This window comes from Sander lucioperca, chromosome 9, assembly GCF_008315115.2.
Source record: "Sander lucioperca isolate FBNREF2018 chromosome 9, SLUC_FBN_1.2, whole genome shotgun sequence".
NCBI classification, from domain to species: domain Eukaryota; kingdom Metazoa; phylum Chordata; class Actinopteri; order Perciformes; family Percidae; genus Sander; species Sander lucioperca.
This window is the reverse complement of record NC_050181.1, coordinates 36,461,127-36,478,449: the sequence shown is the minus strand read 5'-3', so window position 1 is coordinate 36,478,449 and position 17,323 is coordinate 36,461,127. Positions and strand designations below refer to the sequence as shown.

Genomic DNA, 17,323 nt, shown 5'->3' with positions numbered 1-17,323 from the left:
ACCTCAATGCCACACATACCGCACCCTGACAACATCATTATCCCCCCTTTTCTTCTTCTCCTCTACTATCCTCTAGGGAAATAAAGGTCGCATCATCTTGTCAACACATAAACAGACTGAAAGGCCACTGCAGCTACTGTGAGCATCCATCTATTGGCATTGAGTCGTGATTTTAGGCACACAAAATCCTGCTTAGATAGCAATGAACAGATCAGGAACTAACTGTGAATGAACGAAAAGTAAGTAAGTAGTTCTCAACTCTGAATAAACAAATATATAGTAGGCTAAATATTGGCAAGCCTCTTGTGAACAGACTGTTAAATGAACCATTATCAAATGATTGCTTGGATACATACAGTATGTCTGAATTTTCTTCCTGATCACTTTATTAATGAATCATTGCTGATCAACTCTGAGTCAGGAGCTGAATTGCACATAACTATAATTAATCATTAGTTACATACATATTTGCTAGCCACTGCTTATTTTATCGGGTTCATAATTTGACAGGTTTTTTTTTTTTTTTACCTCTACACAGAATTAAGAATGAAGTTGTCTGTGTGTGTGTGTGTGTGTGATCTATGTACAGGATGTTCAGTATTACGAGAGCAGAGGAGCACAAACCTCGCCTTGGGTGCTAAAGGAGAGGAATGACAGTGAAAGCAATGTTCTCTGACACGCACACACGTGTCTAAAATTCAGCGCTCAGACTCGCCCGAGCCACATCCCTGTATTTGTTCTTAAAGCTGTAGCCCCAGTACACTAAGGGAAAACAATCGCACACTCACCTTAGGGTGTGGCGCAATGTGCTGAGTGGTACGGGTGTGTGTGTGTGTGTGTGTGTGTGTCTTTATGACACTGTAGAAACATGTAGCCTTGGGATACAGACAAATACATACACAATCAGTTTCACAATCACATTGAACTCCAAACCCGAAATCTTTCACAACTGCAACACGTTAATGCACTTTCCCTGAGCACTTAGCCTGTAAATATGTTCACAGCAGATCATCTCAGAATGACTTTATGGCTGATTCAGATAAGAGCAATTGATGAAACGTTTGCTGGCTGAAAACCTAGAACAGCTTTAAGAAAAGTACAGGACAGACAGAAGATTACTGATTGTTGACGCAGCTCTTCTCAAGTACCAGCAGGCCGGTTGGGTTTGAGTATACATGGTGGAGCATACCTTAAAGGAATACTTCAACATTTTGGAAAATACACTTATTTGCTTTCTTGTGTTTTCTGTTGGAGATGTTAAGTCCCTTTGGGGTGCTTTTTCACTTTGTAAACCTATAACGTGCACAAAAAAGATATATAACACATATTTCTTTATAACACACAATAAAGGAAAGGGGGAAAAAAAGCCAAAAAGCATAATATGAGCACTTTAAGTGGTTTGGGGGGTCCTTTTCAGGTTACAATTTGGTTTTGGAGAATTCTACAAGCAGCAATACCACAGGCCAAGAAATCGGCCCGTTCCAAACAGGCACATTTTCAACGGGCACTGTACTAGCTTTTCTATTTTCAATTTCTGTAGCCAAAGTGCTCATGAGAAAACATAAGCTACAAAACTGAATCTACATGACCCAGTCATGTTGAAATAATACAAATGCCAAAACAAAGAGATTTCCTAGTCTAATGCATTTTAATGCATTCTTAACATCACGTGAAAGTCTAATGCCCATAAAAAATCACGATTTTAATGCTCTAATTTCAGAGGAGCTGTCCTTTATGAGAGCGAGTTCATAGCACGTTGCTGACATAAACATTAAGGTCATATAAATGTGGTGAGGGCGCTGTGTGTATAACGTCCTGGAAAACAGAAAGAAAGCAAAGCTATTAGTTAGCAAGCAAGTGACATTGTGGGGACAAACGTCTTATTTACATTCCCCTATGGGGTGTCTCTTATTCACAGTATTGATCCTATATCTTAGTAGAACGTATACTCATGGTTAAAACATAAAGAGACACACACAGTGCAGGCTGTAACAGATCCGTTACCCTTCTTGATGAGTGTATTGATTACAGTCAATAAGGATTAATTATGTATTCTCTTGTCCAGCAGTGCTTTACACCCTCGGGACATTTGCAACTCCCCTTTGTACATTTACGTGTGTGTGTGTGTGTGTGTGTGTGTGTGTGTGTGTCAGCCCTGGCCAGAGGATGTAATGTGAGACGACAGTAGCTGTGGGAGGGGTCCCAGTGTTGGTCGGTCCAGGTGTGCTACAAAAGGCTGTCAGCTAACCTGAGGGAGGTGCAGAGTGAGAAAAGTTGACTTTTATTCTGTTCTGTTTTCCCCTGACAGATGTCTCAGCTGATAAAAACATCGTATCAGTCTTTCACTGGTAGGATTGTGTCTGATTCCGTTAAAGTCGGAAGTCACATTTCAGCTCACTGCACACAACTTCAGTATCTCTCTCTGACAGCCGTGAAACTGTAACGTATACGTGATGATAGATTTTTATTTTTTTTAAATGCCATGTTGACCAGGCAATATAACAAAAGTTGAGAGCACCATCCCTGGACTAGCTGGGAAAATATGGGCATGGTTGTAAATTTCGCTATCCCCACTCTCCTGAGAGAGACAGGAAAGTCAAAATTGCTCCAGTAAAGCAGCTCAGTGGCAAACAATAAAAGACTGTGACAGTACTGTGTGGCGCCCACACGTCAGGGTGTAGCGGCTGGAAATTAAAACAAGGTGCTGAAACAACCTGATTGCTAATTGTCAATTAATACAAGAAAAAAATGCTTGTTTGCTGGGTTTTTTTAATTAACTTTATTATCTCACACATTTTTATTGTTGTGTCTACAACTTAATCCAGACTGGAAAATCTCAGTTGACGGATTGCTAGTCTCGCTTTGCTAGACCTTCCTCCACAGCGCTGCGGAGGAGGGTCTGGCTAGTCCACACAGCATTCTGGGATGGGAGAAAAACATGCTCTGGTTTAATGGCATTTCTTTAAACCAATCAAAATTGTCATGGGTGGCATTAGGCAGCGGGTAAAGCCACGGTGCCGCTGCAAAATAGCCTCGGGAAGGAACTTGTTTTGGTGGAACATGTATATGTTCAAAGGTTGTTTTAGTCGTGCAACAGAAAACTCAGATTGGACAGATAGTCTAGCTAGCTGTCTGGATTTACCCTGCAGAGATCTGAGGAGCAGTTAATCATAGTCCTCAGAAATCCACCAGAGTTTAAAATTACAACACAAAGAACGCGGAAGGTAACAGACATCACAGGTGGAGTTTCCAACGGCAACGGAGCAATCCCTGAAGTGGAATGTCGTTGATATAGACTAACGGATTGCTATTGAGTTTTGTACAGATCATGGTACCCTGACTAGAGGATGAACCCTACTGACTTCAGGGATCCTCTGACTTTTCCTCTTGTACCACCATGAGGTTAACATTTGTGGTTTTGAGTGTCCCAACAATTGTTTGATGGATTTGTCATGTCATTTGATAAAGACATTCATGGTCCCTCAGGAGGAATTATGTGATCCCTTAACTTTCCATCCAGCGCCACCCAGGTCAACTTTTTGAATTATGGGTTATTAAGAAACACCTGCAAAACTAATGACATTCCATCAGCCTCAGCTGTACTTTGTTTTTAGTGCTAATTAGCAAATGTCAGCATGTTAACTCGCTAATGTTAGCATTAGCATTGTGAACATGTTAGCATGCTGATGTTAGCATTTATACATACAGTAGCATTTCAATTCTAATAAATCATACTACATGTCTCTTCCTTGTATTTGGTGTGATACTTAATTGTTAAAATCTTCCAAGTTTATTTAGGTAATGCGCGCAAGCACACACACATACACACACACACACACACACTCACTCACACTTCGAGGATTCTGGCACGGACCTTCAAACTTGTGAGGATTGTTTTACAAATTCCTCCACCATTCCACCATCCCTTTTGACTCAACAAAGCGAACTTCCTTTCCTCTGTTTGTGTCCACTACACTATACTGCACATTTAAACCCATGTGCACACACACACACACACACACACACACACACACACACACACACACACACACACACACAGACAGAGCTCAGTTACTATTGTTGACAATATCTTTGTTCTGTAGGAAAGAGCGTAGTCAAAGCAGGAAGGCTCAATGCAATGTCTGTCACTCATCTACTTCTCTGTCCACTCCTCAGGACAGGATACTCTAATATAAATAGTATCACATATATGATTGTATTGTCTATCGGTGACATTGATATTAATATTATTGGCATCGTCTTTTTTTGCTGAAACCTTTCTGAAATAGATCAAAGAAAACAAGTTTTTTTTTCTGAGGAATGAAGAAATAAAACACTTGTTCTCATTTCAAGCGTATCTGATCCTATCCAAATGGCTGCACATCTCCCGGTGAGGCCAATGCACACACACACACACACACACACACACACAAACACACAGCTAAAAGGGTATTGCTGCATAACCGGTTTTCCTCTGGTCCAAACACTGTAAAGAGAGGGCATTGTGCAGGGTAGGGCACACAGTTACCATTTATCAGAGACCTTTTAGAGCTGCCTCAGGCGATGCATACCATGTCCACACACACACACACACACACACACACACACACACACACACACACACACACACAACACCCATGCTCTTATTTTGTATCTTCTTTTGTTGTTAGACACAGAAAGGGTGTCAAAGGAACAAAGAGACACACCCAGGAATCAAGGCAACACACCGGGATGTGTGGATACTAGCTTCCTAATCTGTGGTCAGGGAGCATCAGATCACGCCTCCAAAAATATTTCCACTGTGTTAAAAACACAAAAAAAGCATTCCTTGCAGCTAAAGAGTCAAAGGAGAAAGTTTTCCGTCTTGTAAGTGTCGATCAAGAGGGAACCCTCCCTGCACCAGTCTGGTGACTCGAGTTTACAACTGTCTTCTTCTGCCACACACACACACACACACACACACACACACACACACACACACACACACATGCATTCTTGCAGATTAACTGTAACTTGTGACACACATATAGCCTACTCTGTGTGGCCTAATTTGACACCAAACTCCCAACTTAAAGGGGCAAAATAAAGGAAAATAAAAAATGAAACTAAAAACAAAGATATCAAATAACAGCATGAATACATTGCTTGATGCTCAGGTGTTTTAAAGACAGGGTTTTTTCCTTTATCAGAGCAGCTGAAGAGAGATAGGACATGGGGGAGAGAGAGAGAGGGGATGACATGCAGTAAAGGGACTTGGGTCCGATTCAAACCAAGGTTGCTGCGAAAGACTATGCGTACATGGGGTGCACGCACTTTCTGTAAGCTAGAGGAGGCCCCAAGTGTAGTAACTTTCTGTGGTTTCCCTCATTTCCCCTTTCCTACAGTCCCATGATTTTTTTTTAAAAACTGTCACTGTAGGAATGTCTATAGGCTACTCACCCTACATCACCCTGCAGCTACATGTGCCAGGACATGCAGTGCATGTTTGATTCCAACTATCAAACTCAGCTGTTTTTTGCTTGGCCTTCAGGTGCTTTGACTAAGCCCCTACAGAGAGTGTTACTCAGTTAAATGCAGTACATGCCATCTGTGCATGTGTGTCAGAGAAATCTGCCTCCACAAGTCTGAAAAGTATGCCTCACTTTGTTCATGCCACACTTTTACAGGTCACCAAGGAAACCGAGAATTCCTGTGGCGTTTCTCAGTGAGATCCCAGGCAAGTGTGATATATCACAGTCTCTCACACACGCATACAGTACAGTGATGTAGGTATGCACACCCGGAATGTGAGAACGTGGGAGAGACACAACACATTAATCTGCTCAACAACTTAGCACCGTATACATATGTAAACACACAGGCACACACATACACAGCGGTGTCCTAACACATGGTGAAAGGAATAATTATGGCAGATATGAACATCACATGTGATTGTATTTTCAGCATCAGTGGTGCAGAAATGTGTGTGTTGTTATAAAGACAAAATCTCCAAAACGTACAGTGTTTTATAGATTGATGAGCAGCGTCCACCATGAATGCACAAAAAACGCTGTATTTATTGTAAGGAGATAAATCAGTAATATCTGTAATTGCACGTCTCTATTGAGGCTGTACAAAATTCCAACAATAACAAACCAGAAAACTGTATGCAGAACATTTGGAGGAGCTGCATACTGAATAAACAGCTGATCTGATAACATTGGTTCAAAACTAGTCAAAACCATCAGGTTTGATGCAGGAGTTCAACTCTGAAACAAGATGCTTTATTAGTTTTAATATACTGCATGTGCCACTTTGACATTAAGAGAATGTTGCACCACTTTTTGCCAAACGATTTTAACAACAAAAAATGTTTAGAAACTGTTAATCTGCTTGTGAATTAAAAAAAAAAACACAGTGATAGACAACCATGCATGCCGATTGGCTGATGGTGGAGATACATAAACCCTGTTGGGATATATTGGGCTTTTACAACAACAAAAGATGACCAGCAGTTATGCTCATTTAAATTGACCATGCTGCTGTAAGAGTAATGATAAGAAAAGCAACATGAAACCATTTTGTGATATAGTAATAATAATTAATATTAGATGGTAGTATTATGTGAATTTTTGTGTTCTTGACATTTTTAAATTTAATAATTGCTGTTGCTAATTAGTCTTTAAGAGCTAAGACAGTTTCACCTGAGACATTTTTCATAGTAAACCTTTGAAATCGAGTCACAGGCAATGCATTCATTATAGCAATTTATGTCAAATGCTAGACGCAGATGAATTTGGCAACTAATCATAAGAACACAGTACATGGCTCATCCAAATGTGTTATGTTTATACGCAAGATTATATTAATATTGTAGGAATTCATAGTAAAATAGCAAGACTTAAAAAGTAGTTTTGCAATAATGTCAGAAAGACCTTTGTGGGTGGAAAAAAAAATCATAAAGTGCCCCACGATGGAAGTGTTTTCCCATGGCTCATTGCCTAACTTTTCACCAAATCTCACTGGAATAGATTGTAAGATTGCTTGCTAACAAACAGGAACAAAAATATAACCTTCTTTTGCAGAGGTCATGATAATCCACAAGGTTTCAATCATAGGCAATAGAAGCATATCACATTTTTTTTGAAATACTGGAGTTGTTATTTCAAGATAGAATACCAAAGAACAGGCGGTGACTCACAGGAGATCTGCAGAGCAAGAGGAGAGCGCAGGAATGAGTCCTGACATGCAGGAGAGAATTCATAACCACAGTCCAACACCTCACCCCGCCACTCCCTGCTCCTCCCTAAAACTTACCCTCTTACCCACCTCTACTCCCCCCTCTTCTCTTTGCCTTCAATTTCTCTCCTTCCTGCTGACAAACCTCTTCTATCTTTTCAGATTTTTATGATTCAAATTTAATGAATCATATGCTGGTGGGAGTCAATTAAGAATTGTTCACATGACTCCTATCCTGATTCACAGGAAGCTCACACTCATTCAGCCAGCCAGCCACATACACACAAACACACAAACAAACACACACACAAACACACACACCACACCCTGCCCTCAAATTGAAAGGGAAGTACTGTATTGCTTCAACAAATAACCCAAGATACAATAAAGACTTTTAGATTTTAGGTCTTTCTTTACAGTTCCGAATTCTGATTTTGTCCCTCAATTTTAATTAAAGCTAAGAAAATGTTCAAATAAACCTTATCATTATATGTCTTCAAATAAAATGATAGTTTGTGAATCATTTCCTGGCTGGACATGACTAGACTTCTGATTAGCTGACCCACCTTTATGTGTCTAATCCTTCCTGCCCTACCCACAATCTGGCAATGGCATGAGCACACACGCGTGTGCGCGCGCACACACACACACACACACACACACACACACACACAGAGAACATTGGCAGGAAGTGAAAACACACCCAATCCAAATTCTCTGTCCTCAGTTACAGACGCATCAAATTAGCATTTCTCCACAAAGCATTATGGACAGATGAGGACTTGACGAGTTTGTAGGAGAAGCTTTGAATCACTCTCATACTGCACACTGTAATCTACCTTCTATGCCAGTTAACAAACCTGTATTTGGAGCTCTTTGGTGAGACAGATGATGTGCAAGAGTGTTACCTAAAAATAGTACAATGGGTTAGGGGGAGGTGGTGAGGTAAAGAGAGAATGAACCTTGTGAGATATTTAATCACATGCTCTTTTCTGTATAAAACCCACCTGTAGACAAAAGATATGGATAGTAGAGAGGAATTGGAAAACTAGAACAAAGGGATACTGTGTGAGTGGAATTTACAACCCCAACGCAGCTGTTTTGCCCTCTAGTTTGTGCAGATTTTATTATTCAGCACATAAACTTGAAAGGAGCTGAATCAATCTGTCAACTACATCTTGTGATACTATGAAAAACCCTCATCTTGTTGGCCTTAGGCCCTAGGGGTAGACATTCAACAGTGATGAATTATTACAGTAATACTTGGTTTAGATGCTTTCCCCTTGTCGTTATGGGCCACACACAAATTTGAGATGGTCTGATGTGGTGTGTTGTGTCACTGTCCATCAGGAGTGACATGAGGGAGGATGAGAAAACTGTGCTTGCTACATGCTCAAACTTCCAATGTATTAGTGTGTGCTGCCACCTACTGGCGATATGTGGCGACACAGTATGTCACCTACCAAGGGTGCACAAAAGGGCGCCTGGGTAGCACACCTGGTAGAGCACGCGCCCATATGCAGAGGCTCAGTCTTCGACGCAACGGCTGCGGGTTTTGGTTCTGACCCTTCGCTGCATGTCATTCCCCCTCTCTCTCCCCTTAGAAGTCCAAGCTGTCCTATCAACAATAGTCCTAAAAATGCCAAAAAAAAAATCTTTAAAACAAAAAACAAAAAAGGGTGCACAAAATGTCCTGACCACATGAACGCCACTCCCACTGAGCTCGTGTCCCAGGCTATAGCTACTACTGAGGACACGGAGTCACGTCCTCTGTAATGTTTCTGGGAATTTTGTGGGGTTTAATGACATAAAGACGATTGTATTCTAAAGTTCCATAAATATATATGAATAAATAAATATGAATCCATAAATGTATGGATGATTCATAAATGTATGGATGAGTCAGACAATATTTTAGACAAAAACAATCTAAAATTTGATTATTTTTTTTGGCACAAAAACCCTGAACTAAATGAAAATAAAAAAGGGTTTGATATTCTGTAACACATTTTCATATCTTGTAGTGGTGAGAAAGCTTTGAAACATTTAGACAATGATGGAAGTGAGAAAAATATTACAGAAAATAAAATCAAACAGCGAAATGAATACATACAAGTGAAATAATGAGATCATTTCACAGTGTTTGGTTGATGGCAAGTGTTACTGTAGGTGGATGGGGTTGTGCTAGGGGAATTTGGACTGGCGATGACTCAGTATTTCTAAAATCCTGGCCGAGGCACGACTCGTGTTGCTCCCATTTAACTTTTAAGTCCCACTCGAATGTCACACATTACATTTAACTTCGTGGGGCCCCATTGAACTAACTAGCTGTCATAAAGGATCACACAAATCTGAGTGTGCGCTCAAAAAAAAACTTTAAACTGGCTGAAATGGTCAGCTGCTGATGGGTTAGGGAAAGAACAGACTGAATTTTTGAGAAGATTGGGCTCTCTTATAATGACAATAGAAACACTCATTGCATGCATAGATCTCTACTTAATTATTAAAGTATTGAGATGTACCAGCAGCCACTTTTTTCTGTATGTTTTAATCAAGGGTGAAAAAACACCTCAGTCAAACTGAATATACAATAGACAATGTATGTGTAATCCCTAGTTAATATTTATAAGCAAAATAAGAAAACGTATTTCCATTTCACTTTACACAGGAATTGCACACTTGTGTCTCGGTGAATCACCATTCAAGTTCTTGTAACAATGTTTTGGTATCTCAGGTAGTTTAGATCCTTTTTGAGGTAAAGAGACTTCTAACAGTGGATGTGGGGGTCAGCAGTTAGATTTCCTTCAGGTCACAGATTGCTCTCTTCTGGCAGTTTGGTGAGAATATCCACTCCGTCAGATGTGATGACCACCGTGTGTTCAAACTGAGCCGACCTGCACGGATGTCAAATTAAGAAAACGCAATACATACATGTAAGAATTTAGAGGAATAGCTCAACATTTGGGGAACTATACTTACTTGCTTTCGCTTATACTGTACCACTCTCGTCTGTGTGGAAGTATGGAGCTTAGAGGCGATTATCTTATTTTAGCTTTAACACTGGAGGCAGGGGGAAACAGCTAGCCTGACTCTCTCTAAAGTTTAAAAATGGTCCTAACCTGCACATCTAGAGTATAGATGCATCAACGTTGTATCTCATTTGGGTAAAATTCACACACAAAACAGTAATGTAGAAACAACTACTTGGGGTTTTTAAGTGCTCTAATGATGCCAGCTGGGAAACCATTAAAGGAACACGCCGACTTATTGGGACTTTAGCTTATTCACCGTATCCCCCTGAGTTAGATAAGTCCATACATACCCTTCTCATCTCTGTGCGTGTCGTAACTCTGTCTGACACACCCACCGCTAGCCTAGCCTAGCACAGATCCTGGAGGTAACCGGCTCCAACTAGCCTACTGCTCCCAATACGTGACAAAATAACGCCAACATTTTCCTATTTACATGTTGTGATTTGTATAGTCACAGCGTGTACAAATAACAAGGTCACATGAGACACAACCATCTTCTAACTGTATACATACTGGGAACTATATTCTCAGAAGGCGAAGCACTGCTACTTGGGCGGAGTGATTTGCTCGCAGCACCTGAGAAGCCCCGTGGTGAGGAGCAGAGAGTAACAACGGTGCTTTTCAGGTGTTGCGAAGGGTATGTATGGACTTATCTAACTCTGGGGGATACGGTGAATAAGCTAAAGTCCCAATAAGTCGGCGTGTTCCAAATGCGCAGCAAAGATATTCGACCATTTTTCAAACCTTTTATCGTCTGCAGACACTGCGGTCCACTTGTCCTTCAGGATTCTAAACTCTGCAGACCCCTCCATCAGTATGGGCTCTACACATGAACAGCCACTGTCAGTCCCAAGCTCATACATAGTGGCAGCTTATTGTGTAAACAGAAAGTGAAAATGGTAACTTGCCTATTGTGAAAGACATCCCTTCGTCCATGGTCAAGTCATTGTCATTAGCTGAAAATAAAGAGTAAGAGAGGATTCTCTTCATTAAATAAAAAAGACCTTTTGGCAACATGGGCATGGTTTTCGTTTTACTTTTTATTTTCCCTATTTCAGTTATCAATTTCAATTGTGTTACCACTGAGTTCTTGAGGGGATGGGGAAACAACATAAAACCTGGTGTTTTTGGTAAAACTAAAGTTATTCATTTATGAAATAAGTTTTAAATTAATTGACAAAATCAGGAAAAAAGGGCCTGTGGATGCTGTTTGAAATAAGAAACAAATATAACCAAAAGAGGACTCTTAACCACTAACTACACAAACGAACCTAGAAACAAAAGCTCACTTATCATTTCAGAACACAAGTAAAACAGCACCCCTAAAACTGGCATATCTAACATAAAGTATCTACAAATCTGACTGTCTCCTAGGTTCAATTCAATTCAATTTTATTTATAGTATCAAATCATAACAAGAGTTATCTCAAGACACTTTACAGATCATTTACAAAGACCCAACAATTCCAGTAATTCCCCCAAGAGCAAGCATTTAGTGCGACAGTGGCGAGGAAAAACTCCCTTTTAGGGAGAAATCTTGGGTGGTGAGGAAAACTTCCTTTTAGGGAGAAACCTTGGACACCTAGTAGGTACTCACTAGGTAGGTCTTACAACAAAGCACCTCAATCTTAACACATGGCAAGTGCTTTGACATCCAACTAATATTCAACAAAGCACAACCAGAGACAAGTTGGCAGGCTGCTCAAGTGAAATCACAGCTTGCCTCCCAAACTAAACAAGTCTTAAGAGTCTCTTCTAAAAGTCAACTGCTATCTAAGCTATCAATATCCCAGAGTTGAATGAGATTAACAGTAGAATGACTATTACAGTACGCTATATACAATGTCCAGACGGCCTATACTTGATTACAAGGAACCCGTACAATTCCACAGAAAGCATTGACAAACGCATAGTATGCATGCACACAAACTCCTGTTGAAGTCTCTGCTGACCACAGACGCAAACTTACCATGATGCCAGATTTCAGGATGGCAGTGAAAGTAGGAACCTATCCCATGTCCAATGAAATAGGGACACACTTGGAAGCCACTGGCGTGAGCAACTTCACTGCAAGAGGAACACAAAATATCAGTTGGCATTTTAGAAACAGTGAATGTGATTACATAGTACGCATGTGTTTTAATGAGTATACAGTACATTGTGTGTATATTTAGTGTGACTGTGTGTGTGTGTGTGTGTGTGTGTGTGTACCTGATAGTGTTTCCTATTACACAGAGCGGTGCACCCGGCTTGCAGGCAGCGATGGCCTCATCTCGGCAGCGCCTGGCTGCTTCCACCAATCGCTGCCCAACCTCATCCACCTGGCCAATCAAGAAGGTCTCTGAGGTGTCACCATGGTAACCATCCAAATACACCTATCACGAATAGGCAGACGTCAGTGTGAGGAGCAGTGTTGTTCTGACTGGTTAGCGTTTGCAGTGATGTCTTTGAGTTTGTTTGCGTGTCTGTCAAGGCATCAACTCACAGTGACATCAACGTTGATGATATCTCCGTCCTGAAGTTGCCGGCTGCAGGACAAAAATTGAATTAAGTAAATTATCCCATATCGGTATATGGCAACAACTGAATGGTGCATACAAACACAATCTGTATTGTGTTTATTAGATTTATCTAAGAAGCCATATTGTTTCTCCAAAATGATATGGCTGTTTTGGATGATAAGAAAACAATTTCTAAACTTCCTCAACCAAGTTCATCATCCAAACTTTCTATAAAAAATGTCCAACATTTAAAGATTTAAGTTGCCATGATTCATTTGAATGTGGTTAGTGTGTTTTACTTTTGAGATAAAAATAAGTTTCTCAGCAGCACGTTTTATTTTCCCATATGTAGAGTCTCATTTTGGAAGGAAACAAATGTAAAGAGAAAAATGACATACCATTATATTAAACATTTTAACAACAGTACAGTAAAAAAAAAAAATGTTTTATCTAAATAAAGGGTTTCATTAGAACATCTTACTGTATTCAAATGCAGTTGTGTACAGCAAAAAGTGCTTAAAACTCAGTAGCTGTGGTAGTCTCTCAAATGAAGAGGCTCGTGGCTCAGGACAAAACTTTTTTCTCCATTCAGCCCGTGGCATGAAAAGTTCAGACACCCCTCATCTAAATTAATTAAATTAATTAAATTGAATGCAGTATAGAAGTGGATGGATAATGTCTTTGTCACCATGTATTTTTGTTTTGTTTGTTTGTTTTTGTCAATGTGTATGTCACCATTATGTGTACCTTTTCATTTATAGTGAATGAGTGCTGTATGACTGCTGGCTGTCTCTATGTTAGTCCTATGTCACCTGCCTAGGGACTGCAGATGAAAAGTAGTTCTTTTTACTAGTGCTGTCAGTTAAACGCGTTATTAAAGGCGTTAACGGAAACCCATTTTTTTCAATTTTTTTTATCGCGAGATTAACGTTCTTTTTGGCCTAGCAAACTTTGTTTTTTTTCACATGCTGTTGCAGCAACTAGTAACATTAGAAAAACTACAACACCACACTGGATCTAGCTAGACCGGAAACAAAACAACAGGCACGCCAAACACACTTGTTTGGGCTTGTGAGCCGGCCAAAGAGTAGTAGGCTAACGTTACGTTTTGAGTGGATGGCGAGCGCAAGACGCCGAAATGGATGCCAGTAAGATTCTGAATGGAAAGTTTACTTTTGAAAAGTTGCCAAATGGTTCCATTGACAAGACCAAATAAGAATGATAATTGTTAGAAAAATAAGTTCATAAGAGCATTAAAATGAGAAAAAATAATTGGACAAAAAGAAATCAATGGACATTTAGAATAGGTAAAAAATGTGTGATTAATTGCGAGATAACTATGACATTAATGCGATGAATCGCGATTAAATATTTTAATCGTTTGACAGCACTAATTTTTACTAATTCTGGCATAAATGGTGTTTTTTATACAATGTTCATAAATATACATGGTCCCTATAAAAAAAAATTATAATAATAAAATAAAAAATAAATCTAAATAATGAGTGAATGTTCTGCCCATTTACCTGTCAGGTATGCCATGGCAGACCACATTGTTCACAGATGTACAGACTGACTTGGGGAAACCCCCATATCTGAGAGGGGATGGGTATGCATTGTGCTTGATTGTCTCCTGGTGCACGATAAAATCTATTTCATCTGTCGTCATACCTACCTGGAAGTCACATATCAAAAGTGTTAAGTTGTTTTTGATAACATATAAATACTGTATGAACAAGCTTGTAAATAGGAATGGGCGATATGAAGAAAATATCACTGTATTTTTGACCAAATACCTTGATATCGATATTGCGACAATATTGTAGGAATGTCAATTGGTGCTTTTACAAAATATTTACACAATGAAATTTGTGATAAATAATCATCAATAATGTGGACATAATGACTAAGTAGGTAAAGGCAAACAATAGAACAGCTAGAACAGGTGAGGTCTGGTGAGTTCGGAAAATTACATCACTTTACTATAATGCAGCCTTTAAAACCAGGAAAAGACAACACTTATGACATATTACGATATCCAAAATCTAAGACAATATCTAGTCCAGCCCAGCCCCTACTTGTACTGATTAGGTGCTCACCTTCAGACTGCGTCCAGCTAGTAGCAGTACATGTCTGGCTAGCTGACATGCTCTGGCAAGGCCTTGGATCTGCTCTTGGTCTTTGATCTCTATGTAGTCTGGCCATTCTGGGATCAGCCAGTTGCCTACATAGTCAGGCCGCACAATGTGCTACAGTCAGGGAGGAGAGACAGGATACAAAGGGTGGGTCATATTGTTGTCCCAAGGCTTCATATAAAATCGGATTAATAATTTAGAGATAGAGACCAAGCTACAGTATCAAATTATGTTCAGTAGGGGGAGCCTGAGAAAGGCTAGAAACACATGAGGCACTGTACCTTGGGTACTGCATAAGCAGGTCTAACAGTAGCTGGGCGAACTACACTGTGACAACTTTTCCACTTCCTCCAAAAGAAGCGGCGATGTTGCTGACACAGTACGGCTGTGGGGGGGCCACAGCTTCTTAAAAAACAAACTCTTCGCAGGAAACCACCCAGTCCTAGAGAAAAGGAAAGCAACACAATGAAGGAGAAAGCGTTCTCTTTTACAGAGCTTTTCTGCGAAGAATCATTGGTAGAAAGGCAATTCTTATGAGGCTGTCACCAGTGCTCTCCTTTAAGTCAATTGAGCAATGACAATGTGTGAGGAGGGATCACAGAGAATACACGAGAGCAGCCTAACTCCGCCCATACAGCTGACAAATTTACGTGACGCTTCAGAGGAAAGGACGTCTCATCCCTCCAAAAACACATTTCCTCTCTCCTCGCAAGCAAGTGGAGGAACAGGGGATGCAATTTAAGAACCTGGGATGCTGTTATCTTCACAAAGACACACATCAAGGTCGGGCCTCTGTGTGGTGCAACGTCCTTGTCTGTTCTCGTAACCTTTAAACAATGCACTTTTATGCCATAAAAGGCCTAAACTATTTTTATGACTTAAGCTTAACTTTCTGTGCATCAGTGGTCACCCGGAGTACTTTTAACCACTTCCTCAATGACTAACACAGCTCTTTTGCAACAAGCACAATACACACATTTTGTTAATTAAATATTTCTACACCATCCAATAAAAGCACAAAATGATATATATGTAATATATGTCACTAACTAAGGGCCACAGGCATTACATGAAGACCACAAGCTGCTTTGTTTCATTTTTTTATTGTACTTATTTACTGTACTGTTTTCGACTACTGAAGATAATATTGAGCAGTTTATGACATATCTTTGCCACACAACAAACTTGCACACATAACAAATGTTGTAGTCAGTGCACCAGTATTTCTATTTAAATTAGTTTTGCTATGTTTGTTAATGCATAAGACCTTGCACACACTAAAATCTACTCTTATGACTTGTATTAATTACAAAGACCTGGGGTCAGTGTTTATTATTCCAGCATAGCAGTGCTGGTTAGTGAAGCTGCAATGTCCAGTCTGCTGTGTGTGCACTGGGAACTTGGAGGCCACAGAGTGGGGGTGAAATCATATGCAACGCACACTCAGTGTGTTGTACAGCCTAATGACAACTGTTTTGCCATAGTCTTATGATGCCTATGTTTTAGCACTGAGGTCATAGTTAGCGGTGGTGTTGCACTGGACAGCATGCTATTCAGAGGTGTTTCTAATATTCTGCCACTGTTGGATGTGGAATCAGTCAATAAGCGCAGCCCCAGTGTACACAGGTTAGCTTCACGTTACATTAGTAAGCTATACCTAGCAAGCTAACAGCGGTCGGGAAAACACCGCCCCTTTACTTACAAAATGTCAGAGCTGCCGTCATGTTTTATGTATTTGGTTTGCGTTACGTGAACACGCTAATGCTCGCAGTCTATCTGAGTGTGGAGCGTTTGGACAGTGTTCGTAGCTCAGTACCTGATCTTGTTGCAAGTCCTACAGAACAGTGCGCCGCCATGGAGTTTTATTGGTGGTCACGTGGTGTGTATTGGAAGTCACGTGATGAATGACGTCTTAAAAAAAGTTTACGTTCAATGATTGAAATACAGAGTACTTTGCACTCTCCAATTAGGCTAATATGAACAGTGTCGTTTATATATATATATATAGTATATTATATATATATATATATATATATATATATATATATATATATATATATATATATTATATATACATATATACATGTATATATAATATACTATATGTATGTATATATATATATGCTATAATTGCAATAGAATGAAGAGAGGAATGAGGTAAAATAGTTATGTATATACTGTCACAGATTTATTTTGGAGCTGAATGATCTATTTGCTTAGTAATTTCCAGAATGTGTCATGCCTTTATTGAAATATTGATATGACAACCTTGTGTAAGTTACATCATTCATATTATCATAATTAAAAACTAAAAACTTAAAAACCAATACAATATCTGTCACTTGAATCAATGTTTTATTTATTGTTTATTTATTTATTATTTATTTTTCACTGTGAAGAAATGTATGCACACATTTTGATGTTCTTGAGCCTG

General features: G+C 39.7%; 1 protein-coding gene across 1 annotated transcript; it reads right to left on the bottom strand.

Annotated features, from left to right (window-relative positions):
• Nucleotides 1-9,305: 9,305 nt before the first annotated feature.
• On the bottom strand, nt 9,306-16,801 carry metap1d (methionyl aminopeptidase type 1D (mitochondrial)). The gene is made up of 10 exons (XM_031281316.2): nt 16,706-16,801; nt 15,171-15,331; nt 14,854-15,003; nt 14,281-14,429; nt 12,739-12,781; nt 12,465-12,628; nt 12,223-12,320; nt 11,162-11,209; nt 10,998-11,076; nt 9,306-10,115 (listed from the first exon to the last, which is right to left on the bottom strand). The coding sequence occupies exons 1-10, from the start codon at nt 16,743-16,745 to the stop codon at nt 10,031-10,033; spliced, it is 1,017 nt and encodes a 338-aa protein (XP_031137176.1). The 5' UTR covers nt 16,746-16,801; the 3' UTR covers nt 9,306-10,030.
• Between the last annotated feature and the right edge of the window lie 522 nt (nt 16,802-17,323).

Bases quoted from the DNA above. Each gene is read 5' to 3' on its own strand.
- metap1d (XM_031281316.2), bottom strand. From the start codon at position 16,745: ATGGCGGCGCACTGTTCTGTAGGACTTGCAACAAGATCAG. The intron at 15,004-15,170 runs GTACAGTGCCTC...CCCTGACTGTAG, and splicing joins CTGCTTATGCAGTACCCAAG to CACATTGTGCGGCCTGACTA. The intron at 12,629-12,738 runs GTGAGTTGATGC...TATTCGTGATAG, and splicing joins TCATCAACGTTGATGTCACT to GTGTATTTGGATGGTTACCA.